This window comes from Microcaecilia unicolor, chromosome 2 (genome assembly GCF_901765095.1).
Source record: "Microcaecilia unicolor chromosome 2, aMicUni1.1, whole genome shotgun sequence".
Classification (NCBI taxonomy): Eukaryota; Metazoa; Chordata; class Amphibia; order Gymnophiona; family Siphonopidae; genus Microcaecilia; species Microcaecilia unicolor.
Window position 1 is genome coordinate 396,898,578 of NC_044032.1, and position 25,872 is coordinate 396,924,449.

Below are 25,872 nucleotides of genomic sequence, written 5' to 3' on the forward strand. Positions count from 1 at the left end.
GAGAATCACTGGGTGGCTGGAGGGGGGGGCAGGGGACAGAGGAGAATCACTGGGTGGCTGGAGGGTGGTAGGGGAGAGAAGAGAATCTCTGGGTACGGGTGGCTGGAGGGGGGGGGGGCAGGGGAGAGAAGAGAATCGCTGGGTATGGGTGGATGGGAGGGGAGGGCAGGGGAGAGGAGGGTTGCTGGACATGGGTGGATGGAGAAAACATTTTCCTGTGAAATTGGCTTTTGCAATGACAATTAATAAGTCACAAGGACACACATTTGAAAAAGTTGGCATTTTCCTACCAAAACCAGTGTTTGCACATGGACAACTGTATGTTGCATTTGCATGAGTTTGTATGTCTTCTGATGCAATTGTTAAAGTTATAGATGGTCCTGAACAAGGAAAGCTTTTCCCTCATTGTGACAAAGTTTACACAAAAAATATTGTTTATAAAGAAATTTTAAAAATCTAAACCAGCATTATGTTTGCAATTAAAGTTATTTACATTCTGCTTACTCTCTATTTTTTTAAATACTATACATACAAATTTATAAAAAACACAATATTACTCATTCTATACCCTGATTTTTGGTAATGGTTCCCTTAACAACATAATTGCAATTAGATCATCATTTTCCTAGCACCCGTTTCATTTCTTTCAGAAACGGGCCTTTTTTACTAGTGTCTTACTAACAAGCTAGTTAATCATAAGCATGACATGTATATATAACCTTTCTAACTTCAGCAACTTATTTCAGTGATTATTATTCTGCAGTGTGATACAATTCTATTATCCTACATCATGTACATTCTATAACAGAATAAGCATAATCCTAATATATACACATGTAGAATGATCTTGATTTCCATTACAGCTACCTTGCTTCAGGCTCATAAATGCTCTATATCTATGGCATATGTGAGGGTGTGGAGAACATTCAAGGTCTGGTGTCCTGAGTGCGGACTTTCTTCCTTCTCTGTTCATATCATGCACATCCTAGCATTTCTCCAAGCGGGTATTTAGAAAGTATTGGTGTTGGGTTCTCTAAAAGTTCAGGTTGCGGCTTTGGCCTGTTTCAGGGGCCGACTATAGAAGATGTCTCTTGTTTCTCACCCGGATATCGTTCAGATCTTGCGGGGAGCAGGCCACTTGCAGCCTCCCTTTTGTACGCCGTGTCCAGAGTGGAACCTTGATTAGTCCTTTGGGCTCTTCAGAACTCTCCTTTTGAGCCACTTCAGCTCATTGAACCATCAATCTGATCCTTCATGGCATTTCTTATGTTTTTATGACTAACGTTTGTATTTCTTTTAGATCTATGTGGCCATAATTATTTTGAAGAGGTAAAAATAGGGTGTGTTTTTATCTGTGGTGTGAGCTGCCATGTTTCTTACTCTGATTTGAGATCACAGTTTGAGCATGCACAATGTGTTTACGGAATCCCTGTTCCAATTGTGATGTACCATATGGAGTGCAGGAAAAGGGGGAGAGAATGAAATGAGGCTAATATATTCTGTTAGCAAGGTCCATCCTAAAAGAACGTATAAAGTCTATTTATGTAAAAGTACCTAGATCTACTTTTACAAAATGCCACCAGAAGGAGATGTATAATGAAGTAGCTTCTAGTTCCTCAAGGCATCATGTTATTTTTTGCTGGCAAGATTCATACTCTGAAATTTCATAAACTGCAAACAGTGAGAAGTCATGGTATTGTGAGTAATGTTCTACTTAGTGGGAGTTTTACTGTGTTATGTATTTTGCAAATTAAATGTTACTTTCCAGCACTGGAATTTAGTGTGTAGTTCCAGCATTTGTTTTGGTTTCAGATATAAAGTCATGAATGATAAATGAGCTCTTAAAATAACTTTCAGAACCAGTAGGATTATAATGAAGACTGAATGCTTTCAAAGAGCATTCATACACATGACCTAATGCTACTATTTCTTGGACCCATAGAGATTACAAGGGTGTAATTTCACTTCAGAGAGATCTATCATCATGCACGCAATTTCAAGCACTGATTACAAGGAAGATATATAACAGGGCATAATCATTTTTACTCTTCAGGAAGTGTTCATTAGAACCAAATAAACATTTTGCTAAGGAATGATTTTATTGTGAAAGTGTTGTATTTTTAAAACACAAAGTGCTAAAAATCAACAGTGCAGATTGTAACATTCTTTCCTAATGTTATTATTAATAATTAAATTTAGACCCACACATTGTTACCACTCTGGATGGTACATAAGTAATGCCATACTGGGAAAAAACCAAAGGTCCATCGAGCCCAGCATCCTGTCCACGACAGCAGCCAATCCAGGTCAAGGGCACCTGGCAAGCTACCCAAACGTACAAACATTTTATACATGTTATTCCCGAAAGTGTGGATTTTTCCCAAATCCATTTAGTAGCGGTCTATGGACTTGCCCTTTAGGAAACCGTCCAACCCCTTTTTAAACTCTGCCAAGCTAACCGCCTTCACTATGTTCTCCAGCAACGAATTCCAGAGTTTACAAAACAATATAAAAAAAATACTTAAAACAAGACAATAAACATCTGTAGTCCAACAACTTAAAACAGCATAACATATCAAACCAAATAGCAAAACAAAATAAATCAGAATTAAAACCAAGAAAAACCTCAAATAGTATAATGCAGCGGTTTCCCAAACTCTGCGCCGCGGCACCCTGGTGCGTTGTAGTGAACTCTCAGGGGTGCCGCAGTGCATCGCTCCCTACTTTCCCCTCCCGCAGGTCCAGCATCTGCTGCTTCCTACTTCTTCCCCCGCTGCTGCTGCACTTCTTGCAGTTTACATTTTCAGGCATCTGCGATTCACACTGGCACTGCGGGGACTTCCCTTTGCCGCGTCTGGCCCTCGCAACAGGAAGTTGCACCAGAGAGGGCCAGAAATGGCAGGCTGGGAAGGCCCCGGAGTGCCTGTGTGAATCACAGACGGCCCGAAAATGTAAACTGCAAGCACTGCAGCGGCGGCGGGGGAAGGAGAAGGATATGACAGCGATCCAGGACCTGCATGAAGGAAGGTAGGAGCGATGCTGGATTTAGGGAAGGTGTGCTGGTGTGAGAGGAGGGGGATAAAGGGAAAAGGGGGGAGTGTGGAGACCTATGTGGCTGGGGGGGGGGGGGGTGCAGAGACCCATGTGGCTGTGGTTTGTGCGGTGACCTATGTGGCCGAGAGAAGGTGTTACGGAGACCCTTGTTTACCGGGGGGGGGGGGGGGGGGGAGGGGTGCTGCAAACCGAAAAAGTTTGGGAACCCTGGTATAATGAAAAGTAGAAGTAAATAAATAGGATTTCTCCCTTTTGCAAAATGTTAGAAAACAAATCACTTTTTTTTGTATTTCCATAGGTAGGGTATTCTGTGAGGGGTCCTTTTACTAAGCTGCGGGAAAAAGGTCCCTGTAGCAGTGACGGGGGTTGTTTTTTCCACACATGAGGACCTTTTTTACTGCAGTTGGTAAAAAGCCCCCTAAAAAATGGCCACGTAGTAAGATAATTCTTACCACGTGGCTATGTGGTCGGGAGCACTTACGCCACCCATTGAGGTGATGGTAAGGGCTCCCACGGTAACCTGGTGGTAACTGGGCAGCACACAGCGATGCTAATATTGCTGGCAGCTTAGCACCACACTGTAAAAAAAAAAAGGGTTTTTTTCCCCTAGAGCACTGGAAATGGCATGCTCGAGCCGGAAATACCACTGGCGGCCACATTGGGCTGGTAGTAGTTCTGGGATAGCGTGTAGTAAGCTCACATTGGGCTTACCGATGCTTTCTACAAGGGCCCCTAAATGAGGACCCAGTACCAAAAATTCGTTAGCATGAATGCGTGTCCTGTGTACCAGTCCAACTGTGGGGACAGTTAATAAGTCTTGCTGAGATAAACAAAGCGGCCTATTCGGGTGATGCCTAATAACAAAAGGACCCTTTTACAAAACCGTGTTAATGTGCTAATGCATGCTTAACATGGGAAAAGAGGCTTACTGCAAAGTGCATTAAAGTGTTATGCAGTAATTTGCTTGTCAGTGTGTGCTAATTATGCACTATTTTTTTTTGTAAGGGGGTGTTTAATGGGCATGGAAGCAGCATCCAGCTAGCATGTTCGTATTAGCATCCACTAACTAGATAACGCAGACTTTAATGCAGGAGCACTTTCCACCACCTAAATAGTAAGTGCTCCTGCGTTAGCATTTTTGCAGGTCTGTTATGCTAATGGAAAAATTAGCAGGAGGCCTATTTTTGGGCAGCGATAGGAATGGGTTTTGCATGCAGGAAAGTTTTGTGTTAAAACACACAAAGGCCATTTCTTAATGCTTTTAGTAAAACAAAAAAAAATGCACCTAAATTGCTAATTTCTGATTTGGACAGTTTATAGATAACTTTAAATACTAGACATGATCATTTAGGTATCATATAACAGATAACCAATGAAGTTACCCCCTATATTGTACCACTCCCTCAGAGTTTTGCAGCGTTAAGTCTGTGGCCAAATTCTAGACCATTCTTCAAGTCACACTCCCTCCAAAAAAAAAAAAGCCTGACAGCTGCAGGGAAGGTAAAGTTAATATTAAAAAAAAAAACATCAAAACAGCTAATTTATTAGCAATGAATGGAAAGCAATGTGCACAAATTCTTGCAGTCTAAGTAAGAAGATTCAGGATTTGCAAGCCCTGATGTTTGAGGCAGACATGGATATTGTTGCTATCACAGAGACACATGGATAACCCAACATATGAGTCCATCAACAATTCTTCTGCTCCTACTTACTTAATAGATTGCAATAAATATGTGTGCTTGCCTTTTTTTTTTTAAATTGCAATAGCAACTAAGGGGTTGATATTCAAATAATTTAACTGGCCAGAAACAGCTCCTGGCTGTTTAAATCTCTCTTATTGGTCTATCTGTTGATATTCAGTGGCACATATTCAGTTAGTACTGCTGAAAGTCACCACAGACTGGTAAACTAAAAGCCGACTACTTTGTGGGCTGTCCGAGGGCAGAGTTGGCACGTAAGTGCCTCAGTTAAGTGACCAAATAGGACTACTTAAGTCAGTCCTTAGGTGTTACTTAGGCAGTTAAGTGCTGAATATTGCATTTAATCCAAAGGAAAGCGGAAACTACCCCCTAGTCGAAAAGGCAAAATCAAAACACAACCAAAAAGAAGGGGGTTGACCAGTGGTTCCGACGAAGGATATTTATTAAAAGATACAGTAAAATGACAGACGACGCAGTCTGCGTTTCAGTGCCACAATGCACATGCATTAGAAGTCAAAACAATTTAGATGAATGAGTCCACAAATTCTGAGCACAAATAATACTGCATCAAAAACACCAAAGTGAGGTGCAAGCAAAGCACAAGCCAAGCCAAGCCACTACTGGTCCACCCCCTTCATTTTGGTTGTGTTTTGAATATTGTATTTAACCACGTTAAGTGTTAGCCAGCTGCATGCCCCAACAGTGAATATCTGAGAATAATGCCACTGGTGGCTAAAAAAACTGCTCACCACAACTGGCTTACTATTGATCCCTAATATTTAAAATATGAATTTAGTCAGCTATTGAGATTAAGTAGATATCTAACAAATGTTCTTACATTCTGATTTTGTGTCTGTGCATGCAGAGAAGTCTGAATCTAGATAGCTATCTAAGGAGCCTATTTATTAAATGTTTCTTCCCATGTTGATGGAATTTTATGAAACATTTTCCATTTGTGAAATCTGTGGCTCACCTGTAACAGGGCTTGAATATAATTGTGAGATTGTATTTGCATGGAAGTAGGTGCTCCTCCGGGCATAGTTTGGGCAGAACAAAGGTAGAGTTGCAATGTTCATGCATATTTTACAAATGTTGCACGTAAATCGCCTCTTATAGAAAACCAGCTGGCAGAAAAGTGTTTGTCATGATTAGATGATGCAGTACTTTGACAGTTGGTGAGCGCATGAGTGGAGATTGGGCCAGGCATACAGGTACATGGGTAAATTATAGAATACTATAATTTTCATGTGTTCTTACACAGGGGTAGGCAATTCTGGTTATCAAGAGCTCCAGGCAAGTCAGGTTTTCGGGATGTCCACAGTGCATATGCTGAAGATAGATTTGCATGCACTGCCTCCTTGTTATGCATATTTTCTCATGCATTCATTGTGGATATCCTGAAAACCTGACCTGCCTGGGACTCTGGAGGACACAACTAGATGAAGGTAGCTAAAAGTAAAGGTACGTTACATGTAAATGTATTTTGGCCACTTGTTTTGGCTACTTTTGCTAGTATTCTATGAAGAAATGTAAGTGCCTTTTCCTCTTTATAGAACAGGCTTAAAATAAGAGCCATAAGCAGCACCTTGAGTGGGCGCCCTGTTAGAACTACTCCCCACATGTATATCTTGTTAAATATTATGGGTATTGCATTTTGATTTGAGAACAGTGACCAGAATCAGAATAAGTGAATTGATTTTGCATAGACTTCCTTTTTGTTTGATTTTCTGAGAGAGCTGAGGCCTTTCAAAGCCTGCTGTAGCAGCCATCTGAGCCAGCAGGGTAGATGCTAGGATAAACTAGACTTTGCTGAAAAAGTTCTAAAACCAACTCATATTTATAGACAGATTTGCTGGCCCACATCAATTTGGAATTTGATAGATTTTCATTTTCAGTTAGCTGAGTCAGAAATGGGAATAGGCACCAATCCAGTTTAATCTTGGATTTTGGAAACCATAGCAAGAATGCTTAGATTCAGCATAGAAAAGAAAAGGCTGCCCATCAAATTAGATACAAATGGATCATCCATCCTTAATGGGGTAACTAAGATCTGGTACAGTAGCAGGACAACACGTTTTTGTTTTATAAAGTATTTTGCTGCAAGTAAAGAAAATGGCAGGAAAATTCAACAGGGCTACAGAAATTAACAGACCATTCAAAGCATCTGAAAAATACTCTTCTCCCTATTCCAGCCCCTCCTCTCCTGTCATTTCCCAAAGGCTGTGATGCAGGCGACAAAAAGTGCCAGTACTAAATACTACTAAGTACCTACAGAAAAAAGCTGTGGAACAAAACATCAGGATAGCAGATGCATACTTTTTGGAACTCTTAAAAATCCCTCTTGAATCCTATAAAACCCATTTTGTTTAGTTGGGATTATATTAGTGTTTCTAACCTACATTGATATTTGTTATATTTTGTTCTCCTTTATTAGGGAGAAGGAATGAAGGTTTAAAGAAATACGAGTCGACATGTGGTTTGGCAGGATCTGATGACACAAGTCAAGCTCAGGTTCAAAGGTCAAGGTATGTGGTATGAAATAATATGGGAATACTTATGTGATAGCCATGATGATCAGTCTGCCATATTGTCATTGGGAGAAGTTCTATAATTCTCTGTACAGAAAGTATAACTTGTACATTTTAATTATTTATTAAAGCAAATTTTCCGCCTTTTTTTTTTTTAAAGAAATTCACCCAAAGTGGTGTACAGCAAGAATAAGTCAAAATAGGCAATTATAGCAGTAAACATATTCAAGTATGGCATAGTATGCTATTTGCAATGTCAGCACAATACAAAATAAAGCATAGGGTGTATGAGGAGGTGAAACATATGTAGGGGTCCTTTTACTATGCTGTGGTAAAAAGTGGCCATAGCGTGCCCTTACACAGATTTTTCCTGCGCACTAAGGCTGTTTTTACCACAGCCAGAAACTGGCTGATTTTCCATTTTCTGAATTAATGGTCGTGTGCTCGTGGCCATTACCAAAAATTAGCCCATGAGCCCTTACTGCCACCTATTTTGTAGGCAGTAAGAGCTCATTTATATAATGGGATTTATTAACTGCTTTTACGAAGAGATTCACACAAGGCGGTGATCTCACGCTAATCAGATAACACACGGCAATCTAGCTGCGCTGATCTGTGTTGTCACATCTACTCTCCACCCCTAGACATAGCCCCTCAGAAAAAAATGAATTTATTAGCACATGGTTTGCACATGCTTAGGATTACTCCGCGCATCCCACAGTAAGCGTGCGCTAGCTAGTAAAAAGTGCCCATAGAAAGCTAAGATAGAAAATAAGAGGAATTAGAAAATAAGATGCACTTGAAATCAGAAAGGTTACATGAATATAATGTCCTAAGCTGCCAAGCATTTTGCGTTCAATGCTCAGGAGCCACTAATATTAAGGTTAAAAATAAATATGCTTTAAAGTTGTTGTTTTTTTTCCTTTACCATATTTCATTGAACTTTAAAATGTCAGTGTAAAAGTGTTTCATGCAGAGAACACTGAGTTAGTGTTTTAAATCAACAAAAGTTCAAACTGGCTTTTTCAGCAGCAGTTGAACCAAATATCTGGGCCAAAAAATGATCACAGAAGAGTTATTGCCTGTACTTTTTTTCCTATTTCAAAGTGCTGCACCCTGTTTGATATAAACCAGCCCTACCCTATTTCTCCACCTAGGAATAGCCCAGTTTGCTGGAATCTTGCCTCTAGCATTACTAATTGCTTTGTCATTCTGGTTTAAGATTATTTCATTATGACGTATCCTCTGTTCATATTGTTTCTTGAATTTCATGATCTCGTCCTCTTTTACCTCCCGATATGAAATTTGCATGGAGCCTAAGCACTAACATGTGCTTACCACAGACTAAAATGTACTACCACGGGATGCACTTAGGCATTTGAAAGACTCCAGAGGAAATTGGAAAGTCATGGGATAGGAGGTAGTGTTCTATTGCGGATTAGAAACTGGTTAAAGGATAGAAAACAGAGACTAGGGTTAAATGGTCAGTATTCACAATGGAGAAGGGTAGATAGTGGGGTTCTGCAGGGGTCTGTGTTGGGGCTGCTGCTTTTTAACATATTTATAAATGATCTAGATATGGGAATAACTAGTAAGGTAATTAAATTTGTCGACGATACAAAGTTATTCAAAGTTGTTAAATTGCCAGAGGATTGTGAAAAATTGCAAGACGACCTTACGAGACTGGGAGACTGGGCATCCAAATGTCAGATGATGTTTAATGTGAGCAAGTGCAAAGTGAAGCATATGGGAAAGAGGAACCCGAACTATAGCTACGTGATTCAAGGTTCCGCGTTAGGAGTCACCGGCCAGGAAAAGGATTTGTAGTCATCGTTGATGATACTTTTGAAACCCTCTGTTCAGTGTGCGGTGGCAAAGAAAGCAAATAGAATGTTAGCTATTATTAGGAAAGGAGTGGAAAATAAAAACAAAGATGTTATACTGCCTTTGTATTGCTCCATTGGGTGACCATACCTTGGTCACCGCACCTCAAAAAAGATATATCTGAATTAGAAAAGGTACAGAGAAGGACGACGAAAATGATAAAGGGGATGGGACGACTTCCCTGTGAGGAAAGGCTGAAGCAGCTACGGCTCTTCAGCTTGGAGAAAAGATGGCTGAGGGGAGATATGATACTGAATCGCTTATTTACTCTTTTCAAAAATACTAGGACTAGGGGACACACAATGAAGCTACAAAGTAGTAAATTTAAAACAAATCGGAGAAAATATTTCTTCACTCAATGTGTAATTAAACTCTGGAATTTGTTGCCAGAGAATGTGGTAAAAACAGCTTAGCAGGGTTTAAAAAAGGTTTGGATAGCTTCCTAAACACAAAGTCCATAAGCCATTATTAAAACGGACTTGGGAAAATCCACTGCTTATTTCTAGGATAAGCAGCATAAAATGTATTGTACTGTTTTGGGATCTTGCCAGGTACTTGTGACCTGGATTGGCCACTGTTGGAAACAGGATACTGGGCTTGATGGACCTTCGGTCTGTCCCAGTATGGCAACACTTACGTACTTACGTAACCCACTCCTCCATACATCAACCTCTCTCTCTCCCCTCCCCATATCCAGTATAATGATAGAAGCTTATAAAATCATGACTGTAGTGGAACTTTTTTTAAAAATTTATTTTTATGCAATTTTTGTTTAGAATAAGCAAGAATTATTAGAGTATATATAGGAAAATAAAGGAATAAAATAGGAAACAATATAACGCATAATCCAATTATAGCAGCCCTAATGTTAAAGTCCACAATTTATTTATTTATTGCATTTGTATTCCACATTTTCCCACCTATTTGCAGGCTCAATGTGGCTTACAATACATCATGAGTGGTGGAAATGCACTATAAATTATACATTTAGTGTTACAGAAGGATCTTGGGCAACATGATAATGATAAAACATGATAGTAGTATAACAAGCATATATTGTAACACAGTTCTGAATATATGTGGAGGAGTTATGAGTATTCACGTTGGTTTATCTTTGTGGTACACTTTGTTAAAGAGATGGGTTTTCAGTAGTTTGCAGAAGTTCGTTAGTTCATGGATCGTTTTTAAGTTGCGCGGCAATGCGTTCCATAGCTGTGTTTCAAAATAGAGGAAAACTCAAGGCAAAAATAAATAAGTAAATAAGGGTAAGGTGTTACAACAAAAGGTAGCCATCAAGCTCCAACTACAACCAGTAGCACGATTCAAAGCAAACTGGGCAGACTGAGCCTCTGGGGAAATATCTTTAGAAGCAGGGGTAACAGATTTATCACTCAGAAAAAAGTCAACTGAGAAGGCTCAAAAAATGTACTTAATATTATCATACCATATAGTGCACCTATAGGGAAACGTCAAAAGAAAGCATGCTCCTAATTGTAGGATCCTAGGTCTAGGTCTAAGTAGCAAAATATATCTCCTCCTCCTCTTTGTATGTAGCCCTAGCTACGTCTGGGAATACCTATTTCTGAGAACCCAAAAAATGCTGTTTCCTATGCCTAAAATAGGTTTCAGAACCATCTCTCTCTGTATTTCCCAAAGAAATGTAGCAGTCGAAGTACCTAATGATAAATGAGCAAAGTCAGAGACAATAAAAGAAGGAAGAGAATCAGCTGGCATATCTAGAATATTTATTACTAGTAAAAAAGGCCCGTTTCTGTAGGCAAGGAAACGGGCCTTAGGCAGGCAATTCCCCCCCCCCCCCCGTGCTATGGCCCCCTCGAACCCCCCCTTCCGCGAACCTGTCGTTCCCCCCCCCCCGTGCCAGCGAAAATTGCCGCCACCGCCGCTGCCGTTGTTGTGCTACCTTCCCTTCCCATAGGTTCTTCAATCATCTTCTTAGAAAGTTTAACTCGGAGTTAAACTTTCTAAGAAGATGATTGAAGAACCTACGGGAAGGGAAGGTAGCACAACGGCGGCGGTGGCGGCAGTTTTCGGCGTACCGGGAGGGGGTGGGTTTCGAGGGGGCCATAGCGCGGGGGGGGGTGACAGCTGATTCCGAGGCAGTAGGAGGAGTAGGGATACACGCTGCGCGTCTTACCCTACTTCTCCCCTTGCCTTGGAATCAGCTGTATTGACGTCAGTGACATCCGTGCGTGTCTGCCTCGCAGACCACTTGCAGCCAGGGAGCCACGGTCCGAAGCATAGAATGTTGGAGGTGAGAATTATTATATAGGATTTTTTTTCAATGGTATCCGGTAAGTAACCACCTGGACAATTCCCACTCACCAATTATCCTCTCGACAATTGCCATCTAGGTCAAATCCTCCCTGACCATTTCCCACCTTGAGGTGTCAATTACCATCTGAAATTATATATTCTTACATTTTCCGTGGCTCAGTCAGGCTATCCTGGTAGGTTTTGCTCTGTATGCATAATTAATGTTTTGAGGTCAAGCGAATGCAGTGCCATGTCACTATGCACTGTTGACCACGATAATCTTTTTTTAAAGCTCTTACTGAGTCTGCACAGTGTTCCTTTATATAAAAGTGACTTTTCGGCGGTATAGTCTTTCAAGGTAAGGTATTTTTTTATATTTTTCCATATCGTGGGGGACTTTCTGGTCACTCACTGTTCTCATGTTTCCTTTTTGGGTTGTGGTATAAGATATGTGTCATTGTGCTCTTTTGTATTTGTGCACATTCACCAGGGGTGTTGTTAGTTTTTCACCCCCCTATTTACTAAACTATGCGCAATGCCAACACAGCCCATTCAAAGTGAATGGCTGTTTCAGCCTTAGCGCCTGGCAGCCACTAGCGTGGCTTAATAAACAGGGAGGGTTAGTCTTTGATCATCCCGTGATGTCTAGTAATAGCACATTTTTTTCACACATATTTTTTTTTAGGAGTGTGTGATTTTTTTGTTGTTGGACTTTTGTTTGAGATTTTCTTTTCTTTCTTTAATATTAAAGTTACCTTAGTCAGTTATATCTTATTGTTCTGTATTTATATATTGGTTATTTCACTACTGGCATTAGGTAGTATTCTTTTTTTCTTAGATATACACTATGTAGACATATATTTGGCATTATAAATGTTATGGAGGGGCATTGTCCTTGCTAGAGAGGCAAGAATTGGTTAGGGGGAAATTGATCTTGGTGGCGATTATCCAGAGGGTAATTGGTAAGTGGGAACTGTCCGGTGGGAATTATTCAGGTGGGAACTCACCTAGAACCTTTTTCAACATAGTTTCAACAGTCAGTCCAGATTTTCTAGGAAAATTAAACCAAAGATTCCTTGATGTAGCCATATTTTCCATAACCTACAGTCTCTTATGGATTACCAAATTATCTTTCACTACTGCTGTCTCCAAGGTATCAAAGTTAATAATTGTCAATTCCAAAGATTCCAGTCACTTAGGGCCCTGTTTACTAAGGTGCGTTAGCATTTTTAACACGCCTACAATTAGCGCGTGTGCTAACCGTGTAAGCGCCTATAGGGATATTGTAGGTGCGTACACGGTTACTGCACATACGTGGTTAACACGCGTTAAAAAAGCTAACACGCCTATAATGCGACTTAGTAAACAGGGCCCTTAGTATGATCTAATACCTGAGTTGAATTTTCAGAGAAAGTTCCAGAAAGGCTGGAGTCATGATCTTCCACTGTTTTAAACAGTCTCCAAATTATCAATAACCATCCACAATGTTTCTAAAGCCATTTCTTTGGGCTTTTCAAGTGAAGAATTTTGAGAACTTAATATTCTGGATGAAGCAGCAGCCAGTCGGTGTTCATCAAAGGTTTCCAACACTTCCACTGGCAAAAGCGGTTGAGAGCCCAGAGATCCCAAGGCTGACAGTGAAGGAGTTGCTTCTAAAGATGGGTCACCCTGTTTGCCATTCATTTAGATTTTTGGACCCCAAATGCATGACTGCAATTTATTCCATTGAAATTTAGTTGCCAGATATTTGATCTTTTCTCAAGATTTCTTGGATCATTTTTTATTCAGTCTGTGCTTTTAGAAGTCTCATCTCTGTTGCAGATCTTAAGCTGCTTACTGTGACAGCACATCTGTAGGACAGGTGAACCTGTAAAAAGATTTTTGGTTGGTCAGCCTAGTACTGTATGTTACCAGGTAGGGACCTCAGTTTCATTGCTAGGCTGACAGAGACTAGGATGCTGTAAAGCAAAGTTAGGCAACCATGGCACATGTGCTAAAGGTATACAAGATGATTTTGATGGTAGTGAGTCAAATGTCATCCTGTCCTGTTTTTAGATATTCACAGTGTGACCTGAGGGGAGCTGTAACTTGATGAGCCTGCATCCACCCTGTGTTGCTACTATGTGTGCCTGTATCTGTCGTCATCTACTATGTTATGTTATGTATGTTAGTGTCACAACTGTCAAAAATGGTGAGCCCTTGGATCAAAGCCGGAGCTTTGGCAGACAAATCACCTGGGCTGGCACAGGCAGGAATCAGAACAGACTGGACTAGGATAAATTAACAGATTCAACAAGGCAGAACAGAGGTAACTAAACACAATGGACAACACAAGAACCAGATCCAGACGAGGCAAGGAAAAGAAGGCAAAGGGCCAGAACTGGAACCCAGACAGGACAAGGCAAGACTCGGAACTGTATTAAAACTGGAACTGGGACCCAGAAATGCAAGACAAGGTAAAACATGGAAATAGATTAAAACTGGGTCCAGAATAGACAAGGCAAGGACTGGATCCGGACAGGACTAGACTGAGACAAGACAAAGCACAACTAGTCAGGCAAGACAGGGTAGGAGCTAGGCAACAAAAATAACAGAAGCAAGACAATAAACAAAGCAGGTTCAGGATTCTCGAACAGGCTTGGCTGGAACAGTATTCAGGATTCTCAAACAGGATTCAGGATTCGTGAACAGGCTTGGCTGGAACAGGATTCAGGATTCTCAAACAGGGTTCAGGATTCTCAAACAGGCTTGGCTGGTACAAGATTCAGGATTCTCAAACAGGCTTCTGGAACGGGCTTGGCTTGACAGGAACAGGCTTCTGGAACGGGCTTGGCTTGGCTGGAACAGGCTTCTGGGATGGGCTTGGCTTAGGAGGGAACTGGGACAGAACTGGCTCAAACATAGAGCAGGAGCAGAACCTGGCTCAAACACACACAGGAACATAACTTGTCAGAAATAGAGCTCAAGAGCCAGGAAGCAAACATAGCAGGCAAGGGATTAAGCAGAGTAGGGGAAAACAAACAAAGAAGCAATCTGCTTACCAGCACCCACAGCTGGAAAGGTAAAGGCCAGGCAGACTGAGAGGCAGCAGACACAGGTGCATAGCAGTGAGGTAATCAGGGATGATGCTGGCTTTTACAGACTCTCAGAATTAACAGACAAGAACTACACACACAGGAAACAGAACTGGGAAAACAGGAACAGAGTTTGGCTTAAACACAAAACTTAAGTATAGCAAGAGTCAAAAGCAGGGCTAGTCTAAAAGCGGAGCCAAGGGTAGAGTCAAACAGATACAGACACCAAGGGCAGGGTATGGCTTTCAGGATCAAGGTTCTAAAGCAAATGCACAGAAACAAAGCAAAGCATTGAAACACAAGACTCAAAGAAACACAGAACAGACCTTCAGGAGCAAGATTCTCCGGAACACAGCCAAGCAGGGAAATGATCTAAACAGGTAATACAAGATTAAGAGACCTCTTGCAAAGGCAAAGTAGGAAAGCTCCCTGGGTCCTTATAAAGGAGTAGGCTGATGATGTCACAAGTAGGAAATGAAGCAGAAGCAGGGAGACCAAAGCGAGGCTTGGCTTACAGGAAGAAGAACAATAGGAAAAAAGGCAGACTGGAGAGGTCACAGAGCTAGATACAGAGAAACAGTAGGTCTGAACAGAAGGGCGCGGCCATAACCGTGACAGGGACTGTAATAGCGCCTCTCCCTGCCATTCCAATTCTCTCAGCTATCGGTTACGTACAAACAGCAAGTACTTTCAGTTCCTTGACTTCCAGACCTCTTAGTGGTCCCCAATCTTAAACTTCCAGAAGTCCAAGGAGCAGAAAGTGCCTGCTGCTCTTGTCAAGAATTCTGCAGTAACCAGTGAGAAGAAAAGTGTCAAGGAGAATCTCATATATTGCAAATCCATTTCCAAGTGCCAGTAGTGATTTAAGCTTGGACATCATCATTATTCATTACTGATTACTACTGGGATATTTTAAGTCCCAATTTCTTGCTTACATTTTATTTTATTTTTACTAAATTGAAGAATATCAATGCTTGATAAAACATCTGGTCCCAAAAAAGTAAAGTTAGATATCATTTCATTCCGCCTTCTTAGACTGGTTTGGATGTATTCAAAAGTAGGATTGTGCTGTTTGTGATTCATGCTGTTAAGGTGTTTATTGTGGGAAATGGAAAAAGGCTCAACAAACAAAGGGACTAAAAGTATCTTAAATTTTAATTCATATAACACATAAAATAGTCCTTTAAAATGAAACATAAAATACTCAGCTATTGCATAAAAAAAGACTCGACACAGCACTACGTTTTTGCCCAGAATGGCGTGCCTCAGGAGTCTTTCAAATAAATATCCCAAAAAGTGAAACCAATAACTTCAATAAACAATGATCTTGAGAAAAAACAAGCTCAAACCTCAGGTGACTCTTTTGGACACTGACAGAGAAATACTCCTCTGTAGAACAGTAGGAATAGTTTTTCCATCAGTGTCCTAAAGATTGTTGTTGGTTTCCTTTTTTGGATATTAATTTGAAAGACTCCTGAGGCAGACCTTTCTAGGCCGAAACGCAGCACTGTGCCGAGTCTTTTTTATGCCACTGCTGAGTAAAATTTGGTGTTTATTGTACCTCAAGTGTTTCAAGCCATTTTGAAATGAAGCACATGGAAATCTTTCTTGATACGGGGGACAAGGTTGAATCAATCAAAGAGTAGCAACACTATAATGACAGTGGTTCCCAAACCTGGTCCTGGAGGCCCCTCTGCTAGTCAGGTTTTTAGAATATCCACAATGAATATTTATGAGAGATTTGCATGCACTGCCTCCACTGCATGCAAATCTCAGTCATGAATATTCATTGTGGATATCCTGAAAACCTGATTGGCTGGGGTGCCTCCAGGACCAAGTTTGGGAACCACTGCAGTATATGAGAAGCAAAGTAATGTTTTTCAACAGAAAGAAATTGTAAAATTACATGGCAAAAAATTGAAGCCAGGGAATATATAAAAAGAAGTTCTGATGTTTTGTTTAGTGACCTGCCAAGTAAAGACATACTTGTTTGTACAATAGAAAATCTGCTGGTGTCCACCAGAGCAGTTGTGAGACATATTAGCATAATGGTAGAAAACGTATGAAAAGCAGACAGCATAACAGTGCTTAGCATTCATGGAAGTGGAGTATGAATATAAATGATGATGCATATTTGACAGTTGTTGCAAGATGTTCTGCTTCTGATGAAATCTGAGAGGAAATTTGCTTCCCATAACTACTGCATGGTACAAGAAAATGAGAAGATATTGAACAACACATTAAAGAAAACAGCATGCACTTTAATGAAACAAAACAATAGAATGCAAAAAAACAAAAGGAAACAAAAAAAGCAAACATCCTTTTTGTTTTGGTCTTTCTGCATTGATAAATTAAATTAGAAATTTGCATATAATTAATTATTCAAGAACAGAAAAATGTGATTTAAAGCAAAATTGGAATCTAGGGGCCCTATATTGAAAAACAGCTGATCTTCCTACATTTTGTACCCTATTTTCAGCCAAACCTAAGGACTCTTTTACTAAGCTGCAGTAAAAGGGGCCCTGTGGTAGCGGCAGCAGCTGTTTTTGCCATGCGCCAGGGCCCCTTTTACTGCAGCAGGTGAAAATAATCAAAAATGAAACCGCCATGCGGCCATTTCAGGGGAGGAGCGCTCAACCACCACCCATTGAGGTGGTAGTAAGGGCTCCCGCGCTAACCCAGTGGTAACCGGGCACTCACAATGCTACCCAATTACTGCCAGGTAACCCCCTGCGGAATAGTTTTTCAATATTTCTGCTAGCGCCACAAATGTGATGCACTGAGAGTGGAACTACCACTGGCACCCGCATTGGGCTGGTGGTAGTTCCGGGTTGCTGCATAGCAACCCTTTAGTAAAAGTATGCATTGATGAATTTATTCAATTATTTTTTGGAAGGTGGTGGACTATCGGTGTATTTGCATTAAACCAGTTAGCAAATTTCAATTAGCATGTGCTAACCAGTTTTTGGAGAGTTAACGTGCAAGCATATAGCGCCTCCTAAGTAGGAGGCAATAAGTGCTCCTGTGTTAATTTTTTTGCGGGTCTCGTGCACTAATGGAAAAACTAACACATGACCTGCAGAAAGAAAAAAAAAGCTCCATTTTACAGCTATGTTAAAAATAGGCTTAGTGCACAGGAAAGTCCACGTTAGGCCAATTATTTTAATGCATTTTAGTAAAAGGACCCTTTAAAAATCTGTTTTCAGCTGAAAATTCATTTAACTTTAGGAGCATAAAAGTTGTGCTTATGAATGGTAGGTCAAAAGTTATTTGCCTAATTTATGAGCCTGGAGCTGAATATCAGTGCTAAGCTCTTAACTTCTTTTTGTTGTCCTAAATCCACCACCCTTTTGATCCTGAATTTAAGAGTTGATGAAATGATAACCATAATTTTAGGCAATCAGCCAGTCCTAGTACATTTTCAGAGAGACCAATTTAGGAGCATAGCTGCCAAAGTTAGGAGCATAAATTGTTTGAATATAGGGCCCTAGATTTTCATTCCATGTTATTACAAAGCAAAAACACAAACACAATAGTACCTAACCTCCCTGGATGGAGCTCTTTTTGACAGCACCAGTGTGGCATAGCCTTCCTCTGCTTTATTAGTGCCAAGGTTGAAATGTTCTGACTTCAGAAGTGACTTTCCTGTTTCCATTTGAATGCTTGTTGCACCTGTCCAGTTATGTGAACATATCGCACCGTCTCGCCTCTTCCTGTCCCACATCTCCACAAATAAAAGTTTATATAAGAAGATGAACTAACACTCCTGTATGCCCAATCTTCTCATCTTTTTTTTATGCATTAGGTTCCTTTAGTTCTTTAAGACTTTCCAGCTCTTTAGTGATGGGGAGGATAATCATTGGGGGGGGGTGTCCTTTTACTAAGCTGTGGCAAAAGGGGGCCTGCAGTGATGTCGACGTGTGTTTTTGACACGCGCTCATGCCCCATTTTACCTTATTGGGTAAAATAGGCTGTTTTTTTAAAAATAAAGAAACTGCCAAGCAGCAAGTGAAGCACTTCCACGTGGCCATTTTTTTTTTTGGGGGGGGGGGAGCACTTACCACCACCCATTGAGGTGGTGGTAAGGGCTCCCATGCTAATCTAGCGGTAACCGAGCAGTGTGTGGCACTGGCCGATTACCACTGGATTAACACAGATTGTACAAAAATAAAAATATTTTTGTAGCGCCAGAAATGGCGCACACTGGGGGTGGGAGCTACTGCCGGGCTGCTGTGGTAGCCCGGCAGTACTTCCGGTTTAGCGAGTGGTAAACCCGCATTGGGCTTACCACCGCTTGGTAAAAGACCCCCTGGATGTTGTAGTTTAATAGTTTAAAACACTAAGGGCCCTATTTACTAAGCCACGCTATAGGTACACTAGCAGTTTTAGCACGCGCTAACCTAGATCCACCCATAGAAATGCATTTCTAGCATTTAGCGTACCTTGTTAAACAGGGCCCTTAACATACCACCCATCTACTACAAGTCAGAGTGGTTCACAATAAAACAATAATTTTAAAGAAAGGAACTCCAAAATTGATAGGAAAGGATCAACGTTCCCATTCATAAGAACAATAACATAAGCACTGCCATACTAGGAAAAGACCAAGGGTCCATGAAGCCCAGCATCCTGTCTCCGACAGAGGCCAATCCAGGCCTCAAGAACCCGCAAAAACCCAAAAACAAAACAAAAATTTAAATTAATGATATTCAATGGACCTTTCCTTCAAGAATCTGTCAAAACCCCCTTTAAACTCAGCAAGTCAATCAGACTTATACTCTCACAAATTATCACTCTTCTTCCTATTTTACAGATCACCAAGTGTCCCTGCCCAAGGTCAGTCACCCAACCCAAATGCCTTCTGAAAATAATAGTTTTTTAATTTCATCTTAAAATGATCAGTGCTTCCGTTCTTAATTCCAAAGAGAACAGGAGCATGTCAAAATAAGGTAATTGTCAACTGAGCTTGTGAATACTCTGGAAATGCTGACAAAAAATACCAGCGGATCTCAAAGCTCTAGCTGGCACATAGGGGCGGATCATAGACTTCAAATAGGAAGGGGTCCCTCTAAACAATACTTTGTACACCATAATCAGGATCTTATAAAATGACCTATATTTCACCAGTAACTAGTGGAACTGAATATACAATGGTGTTACATGCTCCTTCCAGCCAACACACCCCAATAATTGAACTCCAGAATTCTGCAACGTTCTCACCTGCTTCTTTTCAGTGCACTTTTTCTCCCTTTTGCCTCTTTCTTTCTATTTCTTCCTTGTACTTATCCGCTTTGTACGATTGATTTGTTCTTTCCTATTTTTGTAGTTCTTTTTCCATCGATTTTTATCTTTTGTTTTTAGAATTGGAAACCACTTTGATCTGCAAGTTAGCAAAGGCTATACAGCAAATACCAAGAAACTAAACTAAGCGCACTGTTCCTCAATATATAACACTAGTAAAAAAGGCCCGTTTCTGGCTCAGATGAAACGGGCGCTAGGCAGGTTTTCCGCTGAGTGTGTATGTTACAGTGTCTGTGAGAGTGACTGTGTGAGAGAGAGTGAATGTGCGTGTGTGTGTGTGTGACAGAGTGAGAGTGGGTGCAGCTGTGTTTGTGAGAGTGTGTGTATGTGAGATTATGTGTGAGAGTGAGTGTGTGAGAGTGAATGTGCGAGTGTGTGTGTGCGTCAGAGAGAGTGAGTCTGGGTGCGAGTGTGTCTGTGAGAAAGAGAGAGAGTGTGTGTGTGAGATTGAGGGTCTGCAAGTGCGTATGTGCGTGTGAGAGAGTTTGTGCTTCACACAGGTACAGTGTGTGTGAGACAGAGAGAGTGTGAAGAGAGTATGGGTATGATACACAGACTCTCTGTGAGACCGAGAGAGTGTATGAGACCGAGTGAGTGTGTGTGAGTGGCTGTGGCCCCCCCCCCTCTCTGGTTTCAGGACCCCCTGGTCTCTCCCCCTCTGAGGGTTCAGGATCGCCCTTCCCCCTTTGAGGGCTGAGGACCTCCCCAACCCCCCTCACCCTCTGGTCTCATGACCCCGTACCCCCCCCCTCTCTTGTGTGAGGACCCCGTTTCCCCCGGGTTCAGGACCGGCCCTCCCCCTTTGGGGGTTGAGGCCCCCCACCCACCCTCCCCCTCTGCTTTCTGGACCCCGTTCCACCCCCCCCTCTCGTGTGAGTACCGCGTTTCCCTCCCCCCCCTGCTGAAGCTGGCTTTTGAAGTTATTGTAGAGTTTTCGTTTGTAGAACACCATCTGTTGTTTTTTTTTTTTTTTTAAACGTGATCTTCTGCAGTGCCGAAGATCAGACAGCATGATTCAGATTTCCATCTCCAGTAAGAGATGTTGCCGATGTGCATGAGATCTGGAGCTTGATGATTAGAAGCTGCAATTAGCTCGTTTTCCGACTTTTGTCATTTCAGCTTCCCCTGTTTTAAGACTGTGATTTGGCTGCACGCAACCTTTCCTCTCAATTAGGTCTCCGCCTTTAGTCTCCAGGACTCCGCCCTTCTCTGGTTTCTCCCTAGCTGCGCCCCTCCGCTAGCCTCTCCTTGCTGCGCCCCTCGGTCTCCCTGGTCCCGCCCCTCCCGGTCTCGCCGCATACCGGTGGACTTAGCAAGTGCCAGTGGAGAGCGAGAGAAGATGTGCCTTAGAGCCAACGCCTTGTCTTGAAGTCGGAATAATTCATTTGTGTCAGGAATGTCAACGGCATACTGGGGGGGGGGGGGGGGGGGGGAGGGGGGAATGCCTGCGACCCTGGGGGGCGGGGCGAGGCGAAGGGCTGAAACTGTGCACTGTCGCTGGTATGGGGGAGGGGCCAGCAGCAGCCGCACAGCGTTTCCAGTGGGAGGGGGTGGCGAGGGTGTTGATGTTGGTGAGCTCCGTCCTTCGGTCTCCCAGGTGTTGTTTATCGATGTGTGCCCCACCCTCGCGTCAAACGAGATGACGTAGAGGGCGTTGCGATGCGATTGGTTCATTGCCATTGCTCTGCCCTGTACATCATCACGTTGGACGCGAGGGCGGGGCGAACTCTCATGGTGGGCAAATTGTGGTTTCACCACCATGCATTTAGAACGTTGGGACTTGTGGAGGCTTCATAGAACGTTGGAGGTGCGTTTTATATAGAGAGATTTTCATAATCCATCTTAGAGATAACCAGTGAATGTAAAAAGCATGCAGTGTAGCTGAATCAAAATATGGTTTAATCGTATGTAACATCCTCAGCGCACAAAAACTGACTGCACAACACGTACTACTTGTTGCTCAAATCTTAACCTAGAGTCCAAAATAACCCCCAGATAGTGAAATGCCTCTGATAAACACACATGACCTAAAAATTGGGGCAGTACCAGTGGACTAGGCTAGTGTCCTACCTCTAGTTCATCACTTGTTTTGTATTACTGAGGATTTTTGCAGAATTGGTATTCCATACTCAACACACAGGATTCTTACATAGGGTCCAGGAGGCAGCAATAGTAGCTTATTTGGTTCCCCACCACCCCTCATACAATTTCACACAGCAAGAAGAAGAAAGTGGCTGTACATCAGGCTGCACGTGGAGGTGGTGGAGATGAAAACTGTATCTGAATTCAAGAAGGCTTGAAACAAGTATATAGGATCTCTAAGGGAGTTAGATGGCAAGGATAGGCAGACCGGATGGTCCATATGGTCTTTATCTGCCTTCCTGTTTCTCTGTTTGTTTGCATTCTCCTCTTCTCTTCTGTCCTGGACCTGACTGCTGATTTGAACCTTACTAGGCATCCCATTATAAAATTACCAGTGTACTTTTATGCATGCAAAAATTCCTTTATAAAATCACTCCTGTAATGTTCCAATTTGCTCATTCTGGCCATAGTTTTTGGCTGTGTCTGTTTTTCACGTTTTCTTCTACTTTTAACTTTCCAGTTAACGATAATTACTGACCCCCCCCCCCCCCCCCCCACACACACACTCTTTTATATCTTTTCTGAAGTCATTGGTCAGCTTTCTGTACAGTGCTTTATATTTAGCATTAGACAATGACACTACAGAAGATGTCCTATATTAAGGATTACTCCTGATCTGGAGGAGTAGCCTAGTGGTTAGTATAGTGGGTTGAGAACCAGGGGAACTGGGTTCAATTTCCACGGCAAGTCAATTAATCCTCCATTGCTCCAGGGACAAAGTACCTGCATATAATAATTGTAAACTGCTTTGATTGTACCACAGAGCGGTAGTATATTAAATCCCCTTACCAGTATCCATAGCTGTGGAAGTGGCATCACTTCCACAGCTGGAATCTGTCAGGGCTGTGAACTTCAGAGCATCCCTAGCTCAAGGACCAGAAGACATTCTTGGAAATTAAATCAGGATCACTCACATGACAATGTACAGAACTGTCAGTGGGCTGGCCTAGGCTACTCCAGGGGCGTAGCTAGGTGGGGCCACGGGGGCATGGGCCCCCGCAGATTTAGCCCTGGCCGCCCTGCTTTCACTCCCCCCCCCCCCCCGCCGCCGACCCTCCCCCGCCACATTCGACTCCCCCCCTCCCGTCGCCGCCAACCCGTCACCGCCGTCAGGTACTTTTGCTGGGGGGGGTCCCTAATCCCCGCCAGCCGAAGTCCTCTTCAGCGCCGATCCCCGGGGCATTGCTGATCTGGATTCTGTTTCTGTGAGTCCCCTCAACAGTCCAGCAGCTCTCTCCCTTCCCTCAACCCCCCCTCCCATATTTCCAGCACCCCTCCCTCTTCGCAGGTCCAGCAGCCCCACTCCTGCGTTTCCAGTACACACACACCCCCTCCACGGGTCTGGCACTTTTGTCTCTCTCCCCCCACTAAAGTCGCTCTCTTATGTATCCGGCCAACAGCAGTCTTCACAGACCTGCTCCGGGGCCTTCTCTTTGCTGGGTCCCGCCTTCTGATCCTATTCTCGCTAAACAGGAAGTTGTGTCAGAAGGCCCCGGAGATTGCTCTCTTCTCAACTGGCTGCGTAAGGTAGAGCTACTGTGGGAGGGAGGGAGGGAGGAAGGCAGGCATGGAGATGCCAGACCTACGGGAGTGGTAACTGCAGCAGGGTTTTTTGTTGTTGTTGTTGTTTACTGCAGGAGCAAAGCATTTTACCATTCCCGCAGGGAACCATGCAATTGGGCCTCCATTTTCAAAACTTCTAAGGATAAAGTTTAATTTAAATAATGAAACAATATTGAAACCGTGCAAATAAATAAATAAAGCTGAGGGAGAAATGGAAGTTAGTTAATAATGCCTTTCATATGATAAGCCTATTGTGTCTTTTGTTTGACTCCCGAGCTAGAGCTAACTCCAGGGTTAATAGAAGTTTATGGCAACTTGAGAACTCTAATACCATAAGCTTTAGTCGGAGTCTAGTAATGCATCTTAAAGAATTTTGTAAAAAGGATCTAGTTAAAAACTTCACATAGCACAGAGATTTTCAACCTTTTTCATCTCACTGACAAGGCACTAAAATTCTCAAGGCACACCATGAGTTTTTTATGGATATATGTCCTCTCCACGTCCTTCTCGCCCTGCCTTGACGTGTCTTTTAATAATTTGTCCAAACCTTTTTTAAACCCTGCTATGATAGATGCTTTCACCACATCCTCTAGCAAATTCCACATCTTGAATGAAAAAATATGTCCTCCAGTTTGTTTCCTACTTGTTAGTTTTATGGCATGTCCTCTAGAATTAGTGCAGTTTGGCTTAAATAACCATTTGGGTGGCGGAGCAGGTGGGGGAAGAGAGGTTGGTGGTTGGGAGGCGAGGATAGTGGAGGGCAGACTTATACGGTCTGTGCCAGAGCCGGTGATGGGAGGCAGGAAATACTGCTGGGCAGACTTGTACAGTCTGTGCCCTAAAAAGGCAGGTACAAATCAAGGTAAGGTATACACATATGAGTTTATCTTGTTGGGCAGACTGGATGGACCATGCAGGTCTTTTTCTGCCGTCATCTACTAGCCGTCATCTACTATGTTACTATCCCTATTTTTTTTTTTTTTTCTTTATTGAATTTATATTACATTCAGTCATACAACTTAAATGTCAGGAAGAAGGAAACAAAAATGACCATTAGGTTATTTAACAAAGGAAATAATTCAAAATCTTTTAGACCACAATAGAAGTTGTGGCAAGACACAAGGAATAAATTTAAAAAAACATGGAAATACATTTTTAGTCTAAGAGCAGCAACATGCGCACTACTCACAGCCGAATATCAGCGATTAACTCTATGGAACTTTCAGGTTTGATCTCCTCTATTTTCTCTAGCGCTAATAAAGACTTTGATTTTTTGAGGTTCAAGAAACATATAAATCACTGATTCTAAAGATACAATGCATCGACATGGAAATTTTAACACAAATACAGCTCCTAGCGCTACTACCCTAGGCCTAAGACTCATAAATTCTCTTCTCCGCATTTGAGTATCTTTATTCAAATCTGGATATATACGAACTTGTTCCCCTAGAAACTTTTCATTTAAATGTTTAAAGTATAATTTGAAAATATTATTTCTATCCAACTCTATCGCAAATGACACCAAAAGAGTCGTTCTCTCTGTTACATTGTCCAGTGAGTTCTCCAAAAAGCCTGTTAAATTTTCTACTGGATTCTAAGCAGCCGGGGAGGTCAATTTTTTAATCCCAGTTAAATACTGAGTTTTATTGATAGGTGGAAGACCCTCTGTTGGAATTTTTAATATTTCCTGGAAATATCTACGTAACATATCAATTGGTGAGATCAAAGGGGCTTTAGGGAAATTAATACATCGTACATTATTCTTCCTCCCCTGATTGTCCAAAAATTCCAATTTTCTCCTCAATATATCTCTATCTTTAGAGACTTCTCCTGCAAACACCTGCAACTTGATTCCCTTGATCTTGAACTTTATCCTCTAACTTCTGCTGAACTTGTTTTAAATCTGTAATGTCTTTTGTAAAAGAGTTGGTTACCTTTGTTAATAGGGAGTTCATCCCCTGAATTGCGTCCCATAGAGAGTCCAAAGTAACCACAGCCGGTCTTACCATCTCCGTTACACCTACGGTTGTAGCTCCCGAGAGCGTGGGGGTCGAGGTCACATTAACCCTCCAGTTTCCAGCTGTTCCCACTATCAGGGCCAATATCGCCAAGGTTCCTCCTTGGAGTGCTTCGTTACTCTCCACTTCGGGAACTGAACTAGGCGATCCTACCTCGGAGATGAAACTACTTCCGGGTCGCGGAGGGGCTGCATTTTCGAGCAGGCTCAGCGAGACCCCTCCATTGCTGTGAACCACTGAAACCTCCGTGGCTCGATTCGAGGTGGGCGTTTGCATGACCCGTGGAAGAACGCCAACTTGGTCCAGGGTCAATTGCCGGTGAGTGGGAACAGTT

General features: G+C 42.2%; 1 protein-coding gene across 1 annotated transcript in view; it reads left to right on the top strand.

Annotated features, from left to right (window-relative positions):
* PTPN13 (protein tyrosine phosphatase non-receptor type 13) overlaps nucleotides 1–25,872 on the top strand; it is a gene marked incomplete at its 3' end in the record, with an annotated part of 651,945 nt that overhangs the window by 315,846 nt on the left and 310,227 nt on the right. Inside the window, 1 exon segment of the mRNA XM_030190609.1 lies at nucleotides 7,189–7,279. Coding sequence (XP_030046469.1) covers nucleotides 7,189–7,279 — 91 coding nt within the window.